This window comes from Scyliorhinus torazame, chromosome 6, assembly GCF_047496885.1.
Source record: "Scyliorhinus torazame isolate Kashiwa2021f chromosome 6, sScyTor2.1, whole genome shotgun sequence".
Classification (NCBI taxonomy): Eukaryota; Metazoa; Chordata; class Chondrichthyes; order Carcharhiniformes; family Scyliorhinidae; genus Scyliorhinus; species Scyliorhinus torazame.
In genome coordinates this window covers 114,818,765-114,842,511 of record NC_092712.1, presented here as the reverse complement: position 1 = coordinate 114,842,511, position 23,747 = coordinate 114,818,765, and the positions used below count along the sequence as shown (strand labels likewise).

The 23,747-nt window shown below is 43.2% G+C and overlaps 1 protein-coding gene across 1 annotated transcript in view; it reads right to left on the bottom strand.

The window, feature by feature from the left end:
* The window catches only part of LOC140424965 (ankyrin repeat and IBR domain-containing protein 1-like), a 120,958-nt gene extending 99,068 nt beyond the window's left edge, over nucleotides 1-21,890 (bottom strand). Inside the window, exons 1-4 of the mRNA XM_072508699.1 lie at nucleotides 21,595-21,890; nucleotides 17,730-17,912; nucleotides 16,535-16,652; nucleotides 4,790-4,998 (exon numbers count right to left, since the gene is read on the bottom strand). Of these exons, the coding sequence (XP_072364800.1) occupies nucleotides 4,790-4,998; nucleotides 16,535-16,652; nucleotides 17,730-17,912; nucleotides 21,595-21,819 (735 nt within the window). The 5' untranslated portion in view covers nucleotides 21,820-21,890. The remainder of the gene's footprint in view (nucleotides 1-4,789; nucleotides 4,999-16,534; nucleotides 16,653-17,729; nucleotides 17,913-21,594) is intronic.
* Nucleotides 21,891-23,747: the final 1,857 nt, after the last annotated feature.

Below are 23,747 nucleotides of genomic sequence, written 5' to 3'. Positions count from 1 at the left end.
TCGGATAGGAAAGATGGCCATGCAGGCAATGCAGCGCCTCATGAACCCTGAAGAATTTGCGGTCACAGCGACCAGCAGCAGTAGAGTGGGACAGTGTCCCATTTGGGAGGAGGAAATCCGGAAATATCTCAAGGGCAAAGGATGATTTCTGCGATAATGAGGAATCAGGTCCCGGAAGTATAGGGCATACTTGGTGGGAGAACCTGAGCGAGATCCATAAAAAGAGCTTGGGAAAAGCTCGCAAGCCGATGGCAATCGTGTCCTGTTTGGCACAATTGCGAGGCACAGAGGAGGTCGTCAAGACGCTCCGCAAAGAAGTTGAGGGCAAAAATCGGATGAGTAAAGTCGATGTAAGCGAAGTTGAAAAAGAGACTATGGAATTAAGGAGGAAACTGGCAGCAAAATATGAAGAGGTGGCTGATGCCAAATGGGCTCACCAGTCTTGTCTGGCGCATTTAAGCAGTTTCCAGTCGCAATATGAAAAGGCTTATCAGGACACGTAAGAGACAGAAAAACAGGTAGAAGCGTTACAGAGACAGTGTAGCGATCTAAAAGCAGCATTAAGAGCACTCCACGCTGCCACCACAGAACAAAGACCGAGCACCATAGATCACGCAAAGTGCCGGAAGCAGATTGCAGAGCTGCAATCACTGCTTTCTGTTCAAAAGGGTTTCCAGGAAACCTTTGGGGAAAAGTTAGACCAGGAAGACGGCCCTGATTGGGAAGAGTTACACGAAACAGCGCAGAGATATGTTCAGGGAACATGTGCGCAGGGAAAGCCCCAAAAGTGAAAAGCACCCCAACCCCCCACACAGCAGATAGTTCAGGCTCCAATGAACCCTGTAACCACCCACCGCACAGCCACATCAGACAGTGCGGAATATCTATATTCCACCCCCTTAACAGTGACCCAATTACGGGACGCGTGCGAGAGGATCACACCGTTCCTCCCCGACTCAGACCCCCACCATTTCTTTGCCACAGTTAGACATCAGGCGAACATGTACGGCCTGGATGAGAGAGAGCAGGTAAAGCTCACAGTTTTAAGTTTAGATCCGTCAGTAGCAGCAGCTCTTCCCGACCCACAGAATGTAGGAGGAGGCACCCTTGCAGAAATGCATACCGAGATCCTGGATGCGATTGGGTATAACTGGGGTGACCCCGTAGATGGCCTCAATAAGTGCAGGCAGGAAAAGACAGAACACCCCACAGCATTTGCTGGACTCCTGTGGATTCATTTCACAGCAGTTTTCGGTAATTTAGAACACGCTCATTTGTCCCAAGACGGTATGGCCAAATGGACCCGCACCCTTATCTCCCATGCCACAGAGGCAGGACAAAAAGCCTGTACCAATTATGACCACTCAGAGGAAGCCCACAATGAGAAATGGGTTTTAAAAAGATTGTCCCGCGCCTGGGAGCAGTCTGTACAAAGCAAACCCACAGTTAAAAATCCCGAAGAACAGCAGGCAGAAGCAGACAAACCCGCAGTTAGGGAACCCGAGGAAGAGCAGGCAGACATGCATCCAGTTAAAACGCACCAGAACCCCGCATGGGTAAACGAAGGAAGCAACAGCCCCCCCTAGAAACCACTGGAATGTGATAATTGCGGACAATTAGGACATTACGCACGAGAATGTCAAGCCCCCCTGAAACTGCAACGGAATCAGCCCACAAATGCCCCCCGAACCAGCGAAGACACCAACAGCCCCGGCCCCCCACCCAGGGAACCATACCCAAGGGAACAATGCACCAGGGAGCCTGCTCCACCTTATGTGCCCCAGGGGTCATGTTACAACTGTGGGCAGCCAGGAAACTTCGCCCGAGATTGCAGGAGACCCCCACCAGCTAGACTAGCCCCCAGATATGAAAGAGAACATCACCACAGCAGCTACAAGGTCCCAGCTGCCCCATGCAAACTGGGAGCGCTTACCCACCACTTCTCATGGCAGCGTTACCTCAGCAAGGCCACTTCATTTTTGTTTCACTCCTCCTTCCTATCTTCTTCGGTCATGCTGCACTCCCTCCATATGCTAATTACACGCCAGCCCAAATGTGATTTACGATGTCCCGTATTCTGATGGAACCTGCAGAATGTTTTATGTTGGTTTGTAAGTTTGTTAAATGTTGTATCTCCGACAGGAGAATTTTTCTCACAGCCACACGCCCATTCGGCCGAAACCCCCGAGCACTTGCCGTCAGAGACCCACCATTGCCAGACGCTTGTTCAGCGGAACTAGCTTATCTGCAGAGACTGGTCAAGAGACCACACGCTTGTTCAGAGGAACTAGCTTTTCAGTTGATACTTGTTCGGGTATCAGACGCCTGATCGTAACTGCCCTTCTGGTTCGAAGGATAGAACCATTACGGCAGCCCCACCACGATGACTACATTTTTGCCCGTTCTTGTCGGTTGCTCAGGCAGTGGAGAAACGGCGTGAGACCCGTCCTGCCTGGGAACCCCCCCGCTGGTCAACTACGCTCGGGTAGGGGAGATACGGCATTGGTAGCCGTCCTACCTGGGGGCTCCATCCAAATCTTACCCGTCGCGGCCCATACGCACCTCATTTTGACATTTTTCATTTCAAAAAGTTGTTTGTTTAGGGAACCTTTAGGTTGCCCGCCATCTGCTATTTACATCCTGGAACATTTGGATGGTAAATTAGCACTGGTTCATGATTGGGAAGCGTGCCGTGTCCAAAGATTTGTTTTTGAAAATAAATGAGGGAGTCACACATAGTGACCAATTATAAAGGGAATAATTGGCACCAAAGGACAGACACACTAGCATACCAGATATTAAACAAAGATAGTTACGGATACTATGCTTGTTTCTACAGAACTCCAGAAGCTCCAGGACCGGAGAAAATAAAGAGAAGAGAAGAAAGAGAAGGAAAGAGAACAGCCATGAGGACTTCCTTCATCGCGATCAACACACTGTTTTTGGACATTTGGTTGCGCATGAACGCGAACCCCATGACTTCAAACCCCCCAGCCGTTAATGTTTCACTGCCCCGCAGTACCCAGAGCCCAGTGACACTGCATCATTCTGGTGTGCCAGGTTCATAACCTGGTACTCCCTGTCCTATGTGATCGAAACACTGTTAGCGTTGGCGATACTCTGCTGTGTAGTGCAGACTATGCGCCTACGTAAATAGAGAAGGAGAGCCTACCACGCTCGAACCCCGGTATATAGGATCAGATCCCCTATGTTCAGTTACGACCAGACCCCCGCGATCTATAATCAAATAATAAAGTGCATTCACTTGCATTTATTGCTGTAAATAAAGAGATGTACAAAACGTTTTCATGAGCAAAAAAAAAAAATTGTATGATCCTGAGCTTGACTGCCAAGCCAGGAAAGACTGTATGAAATGCTGTGATTTTGTTGTATAATTGAGGAAGGTAGGATAATGGAATGCTTAGCGAGTGTAGTATATTAAGGATAAGTTAGAGGTTCTAAGTTTGTTTTGTAATGCATGTCCCTGTCTGACATAGCGCCCTTAGAATTGTTAGTTAAAATTTTTTGTGCATAGCTATGGTCAGTGCAGAGGCCATGTAGGAGGTTTCCCTCCCGGTCAGGGAATGGAAAGTAACAATCATGATGTGATCCTTCACACTTCGCGTTAGGATCACAAGGAGGGTATGTAGCCATGTAAAATGGCTAACTCCCGATTAGAATGGCCAAACCCCGATTTAAAATGGCGAACGGAAGAGGCTGATGGAAAAATCAGCCAACAGGACTCAAACAGACAGCTGCAGATAAAACTGTGTATTCGCCTTTGGGGAAGACAGACCGAATCGATACCTGCAGCCATTCGGCGCCAGCAGGAGCTTACACAAAGAGAGGTGAATGACCACCCCTCGATCAAGGAGTCGTTCCAGCATTGGAGAATATCGAACCAAGTGATTGGGACCAAGTCCAATCACTTGGAACCAGGTACAAGGTCCGCCCCGAGAGGCGGGAAGCCCCTGGGGACTATAAGAATAGGGGCCAAGTTCAAATCGACCCTTCTTCCCTTCTTCTCCTCTCCGCACCCTTCGAGACCCTTCTGCTGACCCTCTTCAACAGCCGCAAGAAACAGCAAGTCTTACTCCAACGCTCACTATGAGATAGGCACTCCTGACTATCGACCTGTACCAGCTTTGAATCCCGCAGGCTCAGAACCCATACGAAAGGCCATTTGTTTCCCTGACCTGGTGGGCCATTCCCAAAGTTAAGTATTGGACTGTTAGTTGTAGGAAGTAGCTTAGAAGTAGAATTAATGTATAAGTATTGACTGCTGGATATAATAAATGTGCGTTGATTTAACTCTTACTAAGCGGTGTGTTGGATTACTGATCATTACTTGGACTTGAACCACGTGGCGGTATCAGAAAGATACCTGGCGACTCAAGAGCAAAGGTGATAGAACAAGAGCAATTAAACTAAGGCTAAAACGAGCAACACCTGCCATATCATAACACCCTCATATGTGGTACATTATTGAATCTTTTTTGAAAACCCAAATATAACACATCTACCATAAGCTTAAGCAGATAAGTTTAAAATTTATCAGTGGACCAACAAATCTTGTATTCATTCTGCATAGATATGCTTTTTTTTCATTATAATTACATGAACAATACTCAGTTCAAACTATCAACATTTTCCATACATACAGATAAAGTGAAACTAAACTATATATCTAACTATGTTTGTGGCTTAGTACAAAGCTTGAAGTTATGACAATTATTACGTGATATGTGCAGGTAGGGACTATCTGAGTAAATTAAAATCATCAACATACCACAAGTACATCCTCGTCAGTTGGAGATAAACTGATATCGTCTGGTGATGTGACAGAGGAACGGGTGGTGCGAGGAGTTCGAGGTGAGGGGAGAGTGTCCCATGCATTATATCCACTGGGTGGTGGAATTGGCATCAGAATGCCTGAACGTTGGCAACAGTCCTCAGGGTTTACCATCCAAGCTTCAAGTAGTTTTTCTCGATCCCAGTCTAGGAAAACACAAATTGAAGAATAAACACCAAAGATTATTCACCAAAACTTTAGCGCTGTTACATTGGTCTTAAATTGCAATGGCTTGATTACAGTTCTTACTCGGTAGTATTTGGATTGCAGGTTTACAAATGCATTGTGTTGGTAAAAAGGACATAGTGATAGTATTAATCAATTCCCCACATTTTACCTTGTCTCAGTTGGGCTACCACAAAAATTGGTAAACAGAAGAGGCCCCTTTGATAGGATGTAGCATGGATCATGTATCATGGAGAGGAGAAAGAAGAGGGGAGAAGAAAGATAGAGGATACGATGCCACTATTGTTAAGGAGGCAACATCAGAAGCAAGCGAAAATGTAGCAAGCTCTCACCTTGTTTTGAGGAACTGAAGATGCTTAAAGGTGGAGGAAAAGACAAAGAAAAATGTGTCCAAAATGGATCAAAAGTTTTAAAGATGATATAGGCTACAAACAAGTATTTACGAGTCAACAGCAAAATACTTCAAATGCTGGAAATCTGAAATGAAAACAGAAAATGCTGGAATCATTCAGCAGGTCAAGCTACATTTGAGAATCTATGTGTCCTAGCTATGTCACCCTTTCAGTCGGATATGTGGAACATTCTCAGTCCCATTCCTACTCCGGAACCCCCCCATTCATTTTCCTGGTCCATTGATACTTTGACTGCAGTGCCACTTCGTTCTGGTCTCAAACTGGAAAATTTCCATTTGTTTCCAATTTCCATCACTTTCTTAATTTCACATGGTCCATCTCTGAATCTTCCCTCCACCCCCCAAATTTCTCTATTTCCATTTGTGCGGATAAGTATGGACCAAGGTGGACTTTATGCCCACTGATTCCCAAATGTACTTTGATTTTGATTACACTTCCTGCTACTTCACTTTCTGAAAGCACGGTAGCACAGTGGTTAGCACGGTTGCTTCACAGTTCCAGGGTCCCAGGTTCGATTCCGGCATGCAACACCGTCTGTGCGGAACCTGCAGGTTCTCCGGTTTCTTCCCCCAAGCCCAGAAAGACGTGCAGTTAGGTAGTTTGGACATTCTGAATTCTCCGTGTAGCCGAACAGGTGCCGGACTGTGGCGACTAAGGGATTTTCACAGTAACTTCATTGCAGTGTTAATGTAAGCTTACTAGTAACAATAAAGATTATTAATATTTCAGTCTCCCAGTTTCTCCATTTCTGTGTATTTGCTCTGATGATGCCATTTTCCATAACAATGCTTCCGGTATGTTTCCCTGAGCCAGTGGTTCAGCTCCACCTTGGCTGATTGGACCCACTGACCATGCCCATCTCATTTCCCCCATGTCTGCTCTCACCTCTTCCCCCACTCCCAAAACCATGAAACGTGTCCACACCATCCCCCCACCAGCCTTCACTCTGTTATTTCTTCCAGCTCCAGCTCACTTTGACCTTTCTATTCATGGCCTCCTACGTTGCTCTAACAAAACTTGAGAGAGGTTTGAGAAGCTATCTTTCGATGAGGCACTTTAAAGCCTGCCTGACTCATTTCAACAATTTCATGCATAAGAATTAGGAGAAAGTCATTTGGCCCCTCAGTCTGCTCTGCATTCGCCAAAATCATGGCAGAGGGACTAAATTAATACTTAGCTTGTGTTTTTACCAAATTAGAAGATGGTGACAATGGCCCAGTTGAAAATGTGGGAGTTGAGCAACTGAACAGAATAGCGAGAAAGAACCGGTGCTTAAAAGGCTGGCAGCACTCCAGGTAGAGAAGCCGCCAGGCCTAGTTGGAATGCATCCTAGATTGCTGGGAGAGGTAAGGGGCATATTGCAGAGCCATTGACAGAAATGTTCCAAGCCTCTCTTAACACAGGATTAGTCGCGGGGGGGCTGGAGGATTGCAAATGGTTTAAGAAAGGGGCAAAGGATAACCCTGGAAACTACAGACCTGTCAGCTTGACATCAATAGTGGGAAAACTGATGGAGTCCAAAATACCAGATGAAATAAATATACACTTTAGAGAAAAATAAGTTAATATTAGACAGTCAACATGGCTTTGTCAAGGGCAGGTCATGTCTGACAAATTTTATTGAGTTATTTGGCGAGGTGACACAGGCAGCGGATGTCATATATTTGGACTTTCAGAAAGCATTTGATACAGTGCCACATGGCAGGCTGGTAAGCAAATTAAAAATGTTTGGGACTGACGGGTCCTTGGCAACATAGATTAGAAGTTGGCTGAGAGGTAGGAAACAGAGGGGAGATATAGATGGGCATTTCTCAAACTGGAGACGTGTTGAAAGCAGTGTTCCCTGGGCTCACTGTTGGGACCCTTGCTTCTTCTGATTTATATAAATGATTTAGAGGTGGGCAAAATCTCTAAATTTGCAGGTGATACTAAGCTGGGGAGAATAGTGAATTGTGAGGATAATGCTGAGTGACTTCAGAGGGGCATTGACAAGTTGGCCAAATGGGCAGACACCTGGCAAATTAACTTCAAAACAGCGAAATGAGGTAATGCATTTTGGTAGAACATGGAAAGACAATAAAGGATAAATGGTATAATTTTGAGGGGAGTACAGGAGCAAAGGGACCTTGGAGTTCAATTGCATAATTCTCTGAAGGTGGCCACGCAACTTGAAACAGTTATTAAGGTGGTTTATAGGATCCTTCGGTTTATAAATAGAGGAATAGAGTATAAAAGCAAGGGAGTTATTCTACACCTCTCCAAATCATTGGTCAGACCACATCTGGACTATGGGTTCAGTTCTGGGAACCATATTTAAGGAAGGATGTTAAAGCCCTGGAGACAGTTCAGAGGAGATTTATTAGAATGATACCAGCAATGAGGAATTTTAGATACAAGGAGCGATTGGAGAAATTGGGCTTGTTCTCCTTGGAGCAGAGAAGAATAAGAGGCGACCTTATTGAGGTGTTCAAAATTCTGAACAATTTTGACAGGGTAAAGAAGGATATTCGGTTTCAACTAGTTGATATGTCAGTGACTAGTGGTCCCAATTTCAAGATGGTCAGCAAGACAGCTAGGAGTGAGATGAGGAGAAACTTCTTTACTCAGCGAGTTGTTGGGATTTGGAATGCGCTGCCTGGGAGAGTGTTGGAGGCGGATTCCAAAAGAAAGCTGGATACATATTTGAAAGGGAATAATTTAGAGGGATGCAGAGAATGGGACTAGCTGGGTAGCTCTTTTGGGAGCCGGTGCAGACACGATGGGCTGAATGGTCTCTTTCTGTGCTCTAAATAACAAATGATTGTGCCCTCAACTTCCTTTTCCTGTCTCCCCATGTACCCATTGGCTTTCTGATCACCCCTTGCACCCATTGGCTCCCTGGTCACCCCTTGTACCCATTGGCTCCCTGGTCAATCAAGAATCTAACTCAACCTTAAAAATATTCAATGACCCTGGCTCCACTGCTCTCTGGGCAAAAGAAATCTGCAGGCTAATGGCCCTCAGAGAAAAAAATTGTCCTCTTAAATGGGAAACCCTTTATTTTTAAACAGTGACCCCTAGTTCTGGTCTCTCCCACAAGGGAAACATCCTCTCAACCACCACCCTGTCAGGTCCTCTCAGGATTTTGTGTGTATTAATAAGATCACCTCTCATTTTTCTAATGGATACAGGCCCAACCAGTCCAACCTTTACTCAAGATAACCCCTTCACATCCCAGAAATCAGTTGAGTGAACCTTCTCTGTATTGCTTTTAACGCAATTATATTATTTCTCAAGTAAGGAGACCAAAACGTTAGAGTACTCCAGATGTAGTCTCACCAAAACTCTGTACAACTGTAGCAAAACGTCCCGACTTTTATATTTCATTCCTCTTGTAATAAACAATAACATTCTATTAACCTTCCTAATCACTTACTCCCCTCAGATTATTTTTTCCCCTCATCTCAGTCTCAAATAGGCAACATATTTTTAAACAGTGTCCCCTAGGTTCTAGATTCTCCCACGTGCAGCCTGTCAGGATCCCTCAGGATTTTGTATGTTTCAATCAAGTTGCCTCTACTCTTCGAAGCTGCAGTGGATGCAAGTCTAGCCTATCCAACCTTTCCGCAGAAGACAACTCACCATTCCAGGTATTAAGGGGCATCTTGACAAATACATGAATAGGATGAGAATAGAGGGATACGGACCCCAGAAGCGTAGAAGATTTTAGTTTAGACAGGCAGCATGGTCGACGCAGGCTTGGAGGGCCGAAGGGCCTGTTCCTGTGCTGTACATTATTTTGTTCTTTATAGCCTAGTAAACCTTCTCTGAAAGACTTCCAGTGCATTTACATCTTCCTGAAAGAAGGATACCAATACTGTACACAGTACTCCAAATATGGTCTCACCAATGCTCGGCATAACTGAAGTGTAACCTCTCTAATTTTATATTCAATTCCCCTTGCAATAAACATAACTTTTATTGAACCTTCCTAATTACTTGCTGTATCTGTTTACTAACCTGTCGTGTACAATTCATGCACTAGAATACCTAGATCCTTCTGAATCTCAGAGCGCTGCAATCTTTCACCGTTTAGATAGGCTTTAAAAAAACATCCTTCCAAAATGGACAATTTCCCACATTTCTCCACAATATACTTCATTTGCCAGATCTTTGCCCACTTGTATGCCTTTGTAGCCTCCTTACGTCCTCTTTATATCTTACTTTTCTACCTATATTTGTGTCATCAGCAAATTTAACGATCATACCATTGATCCCTGAAACAAGTCATTGATAGATTGTAAGTAGTTGAAGATACAGGACTGATCCCTGTGGCACTCTCTCTAGTTACAGCTTGCCAACCACAAAATTACTCATTTATCCCACGCACCGTTTTCAGTTAGCTAACCAATCCTCTATCCATGCTAATATGTTACCCACTACACCATGACCAGATTATAATCACTGCTCCCTTTTGCTTGATGTGGAGATGCCGGCGTTGGACTGGGGTGAGCACAGTAAGAAGTCTTACAACACCAGGTTAAAGTCCAACAGGTTTGTTTCGATGTCACTAGCTTTCGGAGCGCTGCTCCTTCCTCAGGTGAACGAAGAGGTATGTTCCAGAAACATATATATATATATATCTATATATATATATATATATATAGACAGATTCAAAGATGCCAAACAATGCTTGGAATACGAGCATTAGCAGGTGATTAAATCTTTACAGATCCAGAGATGGGGTAACCCCAGGTTAAAGAGGTGCGAATGGTGTCAAGCCAGGACAGTTGGTAGGATTTCGCAGGCCAGATGGTGGGGGATGAATGTAATGTGACATGAATCCCAGGTCCCGGTTGAGGCGCACTCATGTGTGCGGAACTTGGCTATAAGTTTCTGCTCGGCGATTCTGCGTTGTCACGCGTCCTGAAGGCCGCCTTGGAGAACGCTTACCCGGAGATCAGAGGCTGAATGCCCTTGACTGCTGAAGTGTTCCCCGACTGGAAGGGAACATTCCTGCCTGGTGATTGTCGCGCGATGTCCGTTCATTCGTTGTCGCAGCGTCTGCATGGTCTCGCCAATGTACCACGCTTCAGGACATCCTTTCCTGCAGCGTATGAGGTAGACAACGCTGGCCGAGTCGCACGAGTATGTACCGCGTACCTGGTGGGTGGTGTTCTCACGTGTAATGGTGGTATCCATGTCGATGATCTGGCACGTCTTGCAGAGATTGCCATGGCAGGGTTGTGTGGTGTCGTGGTCACTGTTCTGAAGGCTGGGTAGTTTGCTGCAAATAATGGTTTGTTTGAGGTTGCGCGGTTGTTTGAAGGTAAGTAGTGGGGGTGTGGGGATGACCTTGGCAAGATGTTCATCTTCATCGATGACGTGTTGAAGGCTGTGAAGAAGATGTCGTAGTTTCTCCGCTCCGGGAAAGTACTGGACGACGAAGGGTATTCTGTCGGTTGTGTCCCGTGTTTGTCTTCTGAGGAGGTCGGTGTGGTTTTTTGCTGTGGCGCGTTGGAACTGTCGATCGATGAGTCGAGCGCCATATCCCGTTCGTACGAGGGCACCTTTCAACATCTGCAGATGTCTGTTACGCTCCTCCTCGTCTGAGCAGATCCTGTGTATACGGAGAGCTTGTCCATAGGGAATGGCTTCTTTAATGTGTTTAGGGTGGAAGCTGGAGAAGTGGAGCATCGTGAGGTTATCCGTGGGTTTGCGGTAAAGCGAAGTGCTGAGGTGACCGTCCTTGATGGAGACGAGTGTCCCCAAGAATGCAACTGATTTTGGAGAATAGTCCATGGTGAGTCTGATGGTTGGATGGAACTTATTAATGTCATCGTGTAGTTGTTTCAGTGATTCTTCGCCGTGGGTCCAAAGGAAAAAAATATCAATGATGTATCTGGTGTATAACGTCGGTTGAAGGTCCTGTGTGGGGAGTAGGTCTTGTTCAAACTTGTGCATGAAGATGTTGCCGTATTGGGGTGCGGATTTGGTCCCCATAGAACATCACAGCGCAGTACAGGCCCCTCGGCCCTCGATGTTGCGCCGACCTGTGAAACCACTCTAAAGTCCATCTACACTATTCCCTTATCGTCCATATGTCTATCCAATGACCATTTGAATGCCCTTAGTGTTTGCGAGTCCACTACTGTTGCAGGCAGGGCATTCCATGCCCTTACTACTCTTCGAGTAAAGAACCTACCTCTGACATCTGTCTTATATCCATCTCCCCTCAATTTAAAGCTATGTCCCCTCGTGCTAGACATCACCATCCGAGGAAAAAGGCTCTCACTGTCCACCCTATCCAATCCTCTGATCATCTTGTATGCCTCAATTAAGTCACCTCTTAACCTTCTTCTCTCTAATGCAAACAGCCTCAAGTCCCTCAGCCTTTCCTCATCAGATCTTCCCTCCATACCAGGCAACATTCTGGTAAATCTCCTCTGCACCCTTTCCAATGCTTCCACATCCTTCCTATAATGCAACGACCAGAATTGCACGCAATACCACAAATGCGGCCGCACCTGAGTTTTGTACAACTGCAACATGAACTCATGGCTCCGAAACTCAATCCCTCTACCAATAAAAGCTAACACACCGTACGCCTTCTTAACAACCCTCTCAACCTGGGTGGCAACTTTCAGGGATCTATGTACATGGACACCGAGATCTCTCTGCTCATCCACACTGCCAAGAATCTTACCATTAGCCCAGTACTCAGTCTTCCTGTTATTCCTTCCAAAATGAATCACCTCACACTTTTCTGCATTGAACTCCATTTGCCACCTCTCAGCCCAGCGCTGCAGCTTATCTATGTCCCTCTGTAACTTGTAACATCCTTCTGCACTGTCCACAACTCCACCGACTTTAGTGTCATCTACAAATTTACTCACCCATCCTTCTACGCCCTCCTCCAGGTCATTTATAAAAATGACAAACAGCAGTGGACCCAAAACAGATCCTTGTGGTACACCACTAGTAACTGGACTCCAGTCTGAACACTTCCCATCAACCACCACCCTCTGTCTTCTTCCAGCTAACCAATTTCTGATCCAAACTGCAAAATCTCCCTGAATCCCATGCTTCCGTATTTTCTGTAGTAGCCTACCGTGGGGAACCTTATCAAACGCTTTACTGAAATCCATATACACCACATCAACTGCTTTACCTTCATCCACCTGTTTGATCACCTTCTCAAAGAACTCAATAAGGTTTGTGAGGCACGACCTACCCTTCACAAAACTGTGCTGACTTTGTCTAATCAAATTATTCCTTTCCAGATGATTATACACCCTATCTCTTATAAACCTTTCCAAGATTTTGCCCACAACAGAAGTAAGGCTCACTGGTCTATAGTTACCGGGGTTGTCTCTACTCCCCATGGCTGTTCCGTGCGTCTGGATGAAGAACTTGTTGTCGAAGGTGAAGACGTTGTGATCCAGAATGAAGCGGATGAGTTGCAGAATTGCGTCTGGAGATTGGCAGTTGTCGGTGTTGAGTACTGAGGCTGTTGCAGCAATGCCGTCGTCATGGGGGATGCTGGTGTAGAGTGCCGAGACGTCCATTGTGACGAGGAATGTTCCTGGTTCAACTGGTCCATGGGTGCTGAGTTTCTGTAGGAAGTCCGTCGTGTCACAACAGAAGCTGGGTGTACCTTGTACGATGGGTTTCAAGATGCCCTCGATGTAGCCAGAGAGGTTCTCACACAGGGTCCCATTGCCTGAAACGATAGGACGGCCTGGTGTGTTGGCCTTAAAACATGTCACATCTCTCACTCTTTCCAGTTCAGAGTGAAGGTTGACTTGAAATGTTAACATTCCATCTCCATAGGTGCTGCCAGACCCGTTGAATATTGCAACAAATTATGCACAGCTTTTTTGTTTTTTATACAAGGCTACATCATGGTTTCTAGGTTTGCTCTTTTCCTTTATCTGATACCACACTATTTTCTCCCTCTGAAGAAACAAAATCTGTCACGATAAACAACCATCATCTGATATCAGGGGGGGCTGAAGGATTCAATACATCCCCAAGAGGTTTTTAAATTCAAATATATAGACTATAGAAACGTAGAATCCCTACATTGCAGTAGGAGGACATTCGGCCCATCGAGTCTGTACTGACCCTCTGAACGAGTGCTTCACCCAAGCTCACACCCCGCCCTATCCCATTAATCAACCTGCACATCTTTTTGGACACTAAGGGGCAATATAGCACGGCCAATCCACCTACAACTGCAAATTAAAAAATACTAGAATTACTTGTCCAATTCTAGGAAAGAATGACTGTTTTATGGTAGAAGATAGGAAACAATATTCATTTTAAGACACTAGAAACTGTTAAATACTACAAAATCAGGCGAGAGCGCAACAGGCCATTCAGCTCGACTTTCTGCTCACATTGGTCTGGTCTCATCTCACCCTGATCTCATTCACCCATTTCATCTATCCCTATAACATAACTTGCTAGTCCCTGTTTTCTCATGTGTTTCTTTCATGTATTTATTTAGTTTTCCCTGAAATGCTGTGTTTATTTAGTTTTCCCTGAAATGCTATTTAGAGTCATAGAATCATACAGCGCAAAAAATCAGGTAACATATACTTTAGCCACAGCCTTACAACGCATCACTGATTCACACCGTGTTGCTCTCCTATGGAGAGTTGGAAGTCATGTGCTCGTGGCCGAGGAAAGGGATGAAGGTGAAATGGGGACACGAGAAGTGGAAACCCAATTTAATATCTCACTTCTTCCATCAGGCAGGAGATACAAAAGTCGGAGAACACACATGGACGGGCTCATATACAGCGTCTTCCCTGTACCAGACTCCTAAACGACCCTCTAAAGGACTGACCTCATTCACACTACACCCCTGTATGCTTCATCCAATGTCAGTGTTATGTAGTTACAGTGTGTACCTTGTGTTGCCCTATTATGTATTTTCTTTTATTTCCTTTTCTTTTCATGTACTTAATGATCTGTTGAGCTGCTCGCAGAAAAATACTTGGTAAACGTGACAATAAAAAAAAAATCCAATCCACTTGTTGCATTCCTTTTCAACCAGTACACAACATTCTGCCTCCTCCCTTGAACGCCAAGTCTGTCCCAGTACATTTGCAAGAGAGCAGTCTTTTCTATAGATCTTATGGGCTCCAACACACAGAGGTTGTTGGCCAAGAACAGTGCAATAGTCAGAGCAGGAATTTGAGCAGCTTGTCTCTACGTCTTTTTAAGACTTAGGGGTTGTACCATGCAGGAGAGGTATGCAAAGTTTTAGTAAAGTTTTGTATCTCATCAAGGGTGTTTGAGAAAATGTTAAGTTTAAAACAAATCAAATTACATTAAATGAATTTTCAGCTCTTTGACATGTTGCCCATTCTTCTGTTCTGGGTATCAACTTGCCTGTTTAGTTGCTTATTGATGAATGTGAAGGGATAAATTGATGGTGACCAGTTGGTGGGTGGCGAATGAATGAATGGTAAGTTACAAGACGGCTTTGTGTCAACTGGGGGTGGGGGAAAAGCACTGGACTTTGGTCTAGTATGAATGGCTAACTGTGTCTTCAAGTTATTAGGGAATCTCTGGCATCTCGAGCAGCATTCTGAGCGGATGTGGCATTTAGTGCCTTATCTTCACGTCCATTGGATCTTCAGATGATGAACACAGAGTGGTTTATTCCTCCAGCACTTCTACTTCTGCGGCCCAATGCTGTGCAGAATGCAACACAATGATTATCCTGGAGACCTTCACTGATGAGTGCTGAAGGGTTTCTTCAGATCTGGCCAGGCACCTGAAATGCATCTTGAGGATGCCAATTAATTGCTTGATGACACACCTGGTTATTATGTGGCTGTCACAGAGTGCTTTTGGAGTTAATTGGTGGGGTTCCTCAAGGTTGTTGTTAGCCAGGGATGGAGAGGGGTATCCACTGGCACCTGGCAACAATCGTATAAGAGTACTTCCAAGCATGAACAGGACAGGAATGTTGAATGACATTGCATGAAAGCATCATAGCAACTTTAGTTTAGAGCTATAAGCATCATAGCTTGTCGTTACAGACCAGCAGAACACCGCTCACCCGTCAGGTTGCAATTTTTGTATCAATGGCATGCTGCACGTGTGGGGAAGAAGCCAGAAACATAAAGCCAAGTGCCCGTTCATTTTGATTGTTGTCCCAGGGAAAAATTACAAACTGCCATCCCTGACAAATAACCCATCCATCCATCATTTATTTGCAGCCAACTAGAGACCCCTGAAATGTCTCTGGTAATAACCCAGAAGGAACTAAAAATAATTGAGGGCCAATGGCCACTTTCATATCTAGTATAATGCGTGGCCAACAGGGAACACTTCTAAGAAGCTGTAATTGTCTGTAAATAGCTGACATAACAATTTCAGCTTCTGGAAGCAAGAACTCTGGTCCAAGGTACAAAATAATTTCTTGCAACTACAGCATGCTTGTCTCACACTGCATTGTCGGCTACCTCCAGGATCTGAATGGTATGATTATATAGGCCAGTATGTATAGCCAGCAAATCATGTTTGTACAAATATGCCCTCTTTCAATGGTGGGGATTGTAATGTCAGAGTAAACTGGCTTGAAAGAGTGAAGCACCTTTTTACAGAGCAGCTGGAATGACATAGTAGTCATACGACTGTGGGTTAATGACCATTCCTATTGATATCAATTCAGAGAATCAGGCTCTTTAACCCTTCCATTGAGCTCATGATTTTTTAAATTGCAATCTATGGGTGAATAGCGAGGATTCAAATCAGACCAGGTTCCATCCCAAATCTGTACATTCTCACATGTTGATATATATGCTGTACATTTCCAGTCTTGTGCTTTTTACTATTTTAAATTCAATTATTATTTCCTTTGCAAGCTAAACAAATATGGTTCCAAGAATTCTTCTTGACAGCTCCTTGAAACAAATTGCTTAAATGAATGTAGCCACATATCTATTAGCATATAATAATCAGCAACCAATCATTAAACACCGAAATTTGGGTTTGGACAGTGGATTTTAAAATGCATAACAAATGAAAATGATAGCTGTATATTTCATCTAGGACCCCCAGCCTCAACAATTAAAAATGTTACCGTGGGCTCGGAGCAGTGCCTCTGCAGTAAAAAGCGGGGCTTGAAGCATGTCTGCAGTTTCCACTATCAGCATATCCTTGAGCCTCCTCAGGTCCTGCGGCCTTAGGCCCTCGTATGGCTTCAGAATGGAAGAAAATACCAAAAAGGTATTAATTGGATAAAAACTTGTATATTGACAATGAAACTGCCAATCATATTTACAAAATCTATAGTCACAAAATTCATTACAAACATGTAGGTCACTTACATAAAACTCCTGTTTCTTTCTAAATGCTGAAAGTATTATGATACATAGTTCATAATAACCCCAAAATTAACAATTCAAAATGCTAAATTAAGGCAATAGCTCCATATTGAACAGTTCCTCTCCAAAGTCACTCACCATCCTGACTTGGAAATAGATTGCCGTTCCTTCACTGTTGCTGGGGCTAATACCCTCCCTAACAGCACTGTGGGTGTACCTACACCACATGGATTGCAGAGGTTCAAGAAGGCAGCTCACCAGCACCTTCTCAAGGGCAATTCGGGACGAGCAACAAATGCTGGCACAGCGAAGCCCACATCCCGTAAAAATGTATTTGAAAAAAAATCCCTCTCTAGCATCTCTCATCATTCCAACACCATCTCCAAGCTCATCTCAACCATTATCCCTTCCTCACTAAACTGCCAACCACCCTGTTTTGCAACCACATTAATACAACACATTAGCCACACAAATCTACATTGGCTTCTGGTCTCCGTGCACCCCCACACGCCCCCATCCAAACATCCCAAATTTAAAATTTGTCCTTTAATGGCCTTGCCTCCTCCCCGCCTCTGCAAACTCTTCTGATTCTAGCACTCCGAAAAGATTCTATTTACACGACCTCTAGTCTATTCACACCCCTTTTCTCTAACGATTAGTCAATTTCAGCCATCTAGTCTTTACACTCTTGAATTCCTTTCCTGAATCCTTCCATTCTCCACTTCAATTTCCTTTTCAAATCCTCCACCCATTAAAACCCACTCTTCAACCAAGTTTTTTGGCATGCCGTAAACATTTCCATGTTTGGTTTAGTGTCAATTTGCTGTTGCTGGTTAAACTCCCATGGGTCTCAGCATTATGGAATATATATCTTGAGATCACAATTATATGGAGCTTTTTCACAGCTACAACTGTCAAAACAGTTATAAAAACAACTTCTGAAAATTGTACCTCCTTTCTGTCCAAAGCCGCATACTCTGCTTCCACTTCTTCGGCTTCTGGATCTCGCGAAAATACCATTCGTGACTCAAGATTGAGAGCAAGATCCTTGTGATGTTGTTTCTCCGCACAGTCGCAGGGAGTGTCTCGGTTTTCGTTTTCTGCAAACAGGTCTGCATCATACTTAACTAAAAGCTGAAATCAAGGAAAAAGAAAAGGCAAAGTTTCTGTCTCAGTTTTAATATGGTTAGTAAATCCAGACCATGCAAATGAGACTTGGTGATACTTTAAGTGGGTCACAATAAAACAGTTGGACTAATGGACAAAGCCACTGCCTATTGTCACTAAGATTTACATTATACTGATAATGTTGAGCGAGGTAAAATAATATACCAATACATCTCTATAACATCTTGCGTACAGTTGGTTGTCTATATTATTACCAATGGACCACATTCACATTTGTTTTAGTCTCACTGGCTAGGTTTTGGAAAGTATGTTGTTCTTTTTAATCAGATTTCACCAGTCATGTGATGCAAATGAAAAAGGAAAAGGAAGAGAGAAAGAGTGGGGAAAAATGAACAAGACAAGAGCAACAGGAAGAAAAAGACTTCAATGGGGTAGGAGAAGGCTAAGCAACAACAAAAAAAAAAAAGCAGCAAATATCATTTATAAAATATATACATTTTTACATTATTCAATTGCTATTTCATAACAATTACAAAGAACTTGTACTAAGTTATATTATGTTCATCAGCTTCTACTGGATTTGTGGCATTCTTTTATTCATTCATGGGAGCTGGACATTACTGGCATGACCAGCATTCATTGTCTATCCATAATTGCCGTCGAGAAGGTGGTGGTGAGCTGCCTTCTGGAACTGCAATAGTCCATGTGGGATAGGTATACCAACAGTGCTGTCATGATGCGAGTTCCATGATATTGATCCAGGTGTGACGAAGATAATGGTGAAATACTTGCAAGTTAGGAATGTGCACGACTTGGAGGGGAGGATGCAGGTACAGCCATTCTCATGCACTTGCTGCCCTAATTTTTGTTCATGGTAGAGGGCGCAGAGTTGGAAGTTGGTGCCGAAGAAGCCTTGGCAAATAATTGTAGCTCATCTTGTAAATGATGCACATTGCAGTCATGGTGAAAAAAGGGTCAGGGAAGGATGAATTTAAGTTGGTGGATGGATGAGGTGCCTGTTCGTGGATGAATGAGGTGCCTATCAGGCTTTGGGGACATCAGGCAGAATATTACTTGCCATAAAATACCCAGTTCCTGATTGGTCTTGTAGTTAAAGTATTTATCCAGTCCTCCTCATCTCGGTTTTAAAGGATCGTCCATTTAGTCTGAGATTGTGTCCTCTGCTGCTAGTTTTTCCTACAAGTGGAAACATCCTCTCCACATCCACTCTATCCAGGCCATGCAGTATCCTGTAAGTTTCAATAAGATCCCCTCCACATCATTCTAAACTCCAACGAGAAAAGTCTCAGAGTCCTCAACCGTTCCTCATACGACAAGCTCTTCATTCCAGGGATCATTCTTCTGAACCTCCTCTGGACCGTTTCCAAGGCCAGCACATCCTTCCTTAGGTATGGGGCCCAAAACTGCTCACAATACTCCAAATGGGATCTGACCAGAGCTTTATTTAGCCTCCGAAGTACATCCCTGGTCTTGTATTCTCGCCCTCTCGACATGAATGCTAACATTGCATTTGCCTGCCTAACTGCCGACTGAACCTGCAAATTAACCTTAAGAGAATCGTGAACACGAACTCCAAGTCCCGTTGTGCTTCTAATTTCCTAAGCATCTTCCCATTTAGAAAATAGTCTATGCCCTCATTTCTCCTTCCAAAGTACATAACCTCACACTTTTCCACATTGTATTCCATCTGCCACTTCTCTGCCCACTCTCCTAGCCTGTCCCAAGTTCTTCTGCAGCCTGCCCGATTCACCTCAATTTGGTTTTGGAAGATGTACAGATATGCTCCTCTTTTCCCCTCATTCAAGCTGGTTTCAGCAGGCCACGTAGCTTCTGTTTTTTTGAAGAGTTAACAGGGAAGGTTGATAAGGGAAATGCTTTGGCTGTGGTGTATATGGATTTGTAAAAAGCATTTGATACAGCGCCACACAAGACTTTGAGCAAAATTCTAGCTCATGAAATAAAAGGGAAAGTAGGCACTTGGATAAGAAATCGGCTGAGTAATAATAAGTATTTGTTTTCAGGAGGAAAGTTTGACGGAGAGTTCTGCAGGAGTCAGCGTTGGGAGCCTTGCTCCTCCTGATATATATATTGATGACCTAAACTGTGGAGTGCAGGGCATGATTTCAACATTTGCAGATGATACAAAGATTGGAAGGGTTGTCAACTGTGATGAGGATAGTCTTGAGCTTCAAAAGGAAAGACTCATGGCAGATGAAGTTCAATGCAGAGAAGTGCGAGGTGATTCATTTTGGTAGTAATAATGCGGAGAGACTGTATAAAATCAAGGGAGAAACACTTATGAAGGTGCAGGAACAAAGGGATCCCTGTGTATATGTACATAAATCATTAGAGGTGGCAGCATATTGAGAGAGCAGTTAGTAAAGCATATACTACCCTAGGTTTTATTAATAGGGACACTGAGTACAACAGTAAGGAGGTCATGTTGAACTTGTAGAAGATACTAGTCAGGCCTCATCTGGAGTATTGTGTCCAGTTCTGGATGCCATACTTGAGAAAGGATGTGAAGGCATTAGAGAGAATACAGAACAGATTCACAAAAATGATTCTAGGGATAAAGAACTGTAGCTACGAGGATAGATTGGAGAGGTTGGGTCTGTTTACTGACAGGTGACTTGATAGAGGTATTCATGATCCTGAGGGGTACGGGCAGGGTAAAGAGTGACAAATTGTTTGTTCTCAAGTGTACATCGAGAACTAGAGTGTACAGTTTCAAAATAATGGGCAAAGTAGAAGTGATGTGAGGAAAACAATTTTTATCCAGAGGGTGATTGGAGTCTAGAACAAACTTCCTGAGAGGATGGTGGATGCAGGTTCAATCGAGATATTCAAAAGGGAACTGGATTGCGATCTAAAAAAAATGTTTAAGGTAGGAGAGTGGTATTAGGCAGAATGCTCTTTCACAGGGCCAGTGATGAATTGATGGGCTGAATGGCTACTTTCTGCACTATAAAGATTCTGTGATACTTTGCCAAGCATCTCTTAGGTTTTTGCTACTCACAGAAGCAACTGAAAGTTATGCAACTCGACTGCAGAACTGTGGCAAGTCTCAGACTTTATCTTCTTTCAACATATAGGTATCTTCCATTTGTTTGCTAACGCCTGATAGTAGTATGGATAAGTTCAGAACTCTATGCAGTGTGAGAATTGAACCTATGTTCCCCATGCACTTTGTGTCACCCTTTAGTTTTAAATGTAATGTATTATTTGTCATGTTTTATATAAATCAGTCGGCAAATATTAAAGCATTAAGAAAAGATTTATTTGCACAAAAATGTAAAGATAAAACTTGGAGACACATTGTGATTGTGATGATTTTACTACAAATTTTCCAATTACACGTTTTTAGAAAGGCAAAATTCGTAAACTGACATAAGGATTTCTTAAATTTGACAAAGGGTCACCTGGACTCGAAATGTTAGCTCTTCTCTCCCTACAGATGCTGCCAGACCTGTTGAGATTTTCCAGCATTTTCTTTTTGGTTTCTTAAATTGATGGATTTGACCATTTCACAAAATAGGGAGAAGGAAATCAGAATATATAATTCCAGAATAGCCATATAATCCTTTGCTTTACACAGTACATATAATTATGATTGGTATCCAAACTAGAAATCATCTAAACCACATGGTAACCAGAAGACAATTACCTCAACACATGTTTTCATCCCTGAGGCAGCAGCATAGTGCAAAGGTGTGAACTTTTTATTATCAGTGGCATTGTTTTCAGCCTTCTCGAACTCTCCTTGATCCAGCCTTGCACCCTTCCACTTAAGGATCAATTGAAGACATTCAGCTCGCTTTCCATCATCTTCATTGGGTCGTGCAAGGCGAGGCTGCAGGGTTGCTTCAGGTAGCATGATATGCGGTCCCATACACAGTAAATGCAAAGCAGTCTCATTATGTACATTCTGCTTGTTTGGGTTCCCATCTTTATTATAAAGGAATATTCTGTTTGGCAGAAGAGAACTGACTTTAACACCAAGTAAATCATTGCCTGCACACAACAATTTATCTTATCCAGTCTAAAATCAATAGCTTTGGTCAAACTCACTTGTCTGCTGTAAAGTATAAAAGCACGTAGCTATGATCATTACTATCGATAGTGTAGCGCAGGGACAGCAAATTTTGTGCCAATTAGCTTGGGAAAGAATCATTTTTATCTGATTAAGGCTTCAAAATAATCTCCAATTGTTATATTCCTTCTCAACTGCGATATTTGATCCTTTGGTAAAGAGCTGCAACAACTCACAATGTAAATAAAAAGGGATTCACATGTTGGAGTGAGTACAATAATCTTAGTTGGTAAATACATATTACAATGGTATCAAACTTGTTAAACAAGTTACAAATTAATAAGTAAACAAAGGCCTGAATTCTGCAGCCAGCAGTGAAGTGACAGCATTGAGTGTTGGCCTTGAAGAAAATAGGCCACAAATATCTAGTAACCTCGGTGGCATGAGTTTCCTCTTTCACGTTAGTTTGAATCTGGCACCAAGTCAAAGGGATCGTCAGGTGTCCAGCAATAGTGACATCATCAAGCAGGCAAAGCAGCCAATCACATTGACTATCACTAACAGCAAACCAGGAAGCAAAATGCACTGAGTGATCATTCTTAATTTTGGATACAAGTTTTAGAGCGCAAGATAAATGGTATAGACCTGCACGTGGGACTAAAGGTAGAAGCTGAAATATCATAAGCAAAATTTAACAACAGAATACTTTATCACAATGAAGTAGCTTGACAGTTCATAAATGTAAAATTAGTTTTTTCAGGGATAATGAGGCTGTCCAGCAGTAATTGTGAACTTAATAGGTCTTTTAAAAACCCAGTTACATCTGTGAACAAGGTGCAACATTTTTCCAAATGTTTTCACAGTGAGACTAATAACGTAGAAGGCACGTTCTGGACAGTTCAGTGATTTACATTTGATTGCAGAAGGACACACACTGTTTGTCCTCTGGGAATTCCAGCAACTTCTAGATTTCCATGTTTAACTGCTTCTGTGCAGATTGCAGAAATTGCTATCACTTAGAGGTGCAATGACTGTGAACACTTATAGCTTTGCTTTTATTACTACTGTGAAATCTGGGCCAAAATGTATGTTACTTCACATTAAATAGATTTGAAAAAATATTTTTGTTCATTTGATTCAATTGGAAAAAAAATAACAGTTAATAAACATTGGGCAACTTAAGTACTAAAAAAGAAAATCACATCAAGAGCATTTTCCGGGGCAGCACGGTGGCGCAGTGGGTTAGCCCTGTTGCCTCACGGCGCCGAGGTCCCAGGTTCGATCCCGGCTCTGGGTCACTGTCCGTGTGGAGTTTGCACATTCTCCCAATGTTTGCATGGGTTTTACCCCCACAACCCAAAGATGGGCTGGTTAGGTGGATTGACCACGCTAAATTGCCCCTTAATTGTAAAAAATGAATTGGGTACTCTAAATTTATTTTAAAACAAGCATTTTCCGACCACTGGTGGAAGTATCTAAACAAAAAGTATTTTTTAACTATAGTTTCATTCATTATCCAGCTTAATTATGTCAGCTTTCTACTCACCACTGCAAGGCAATGGCAAAAAAAAAAATTGTGGTTCATTCATCTACCTGCTTGATGGAATTAATTTAAATTAAATTAATTTTGATGGTACAATTTTTTTAAAAAGTAGGCTCAATGCAGTTCCTAGTTAGCTTGAGGTCACAGCACAAATTTCAGGTTAACTTATCACCGACTGGTAATAAATTTGTAGTCTGACCAAGGTAAAATAGAGGTGGTTGAACATCAGCCTGAAAATGGTATG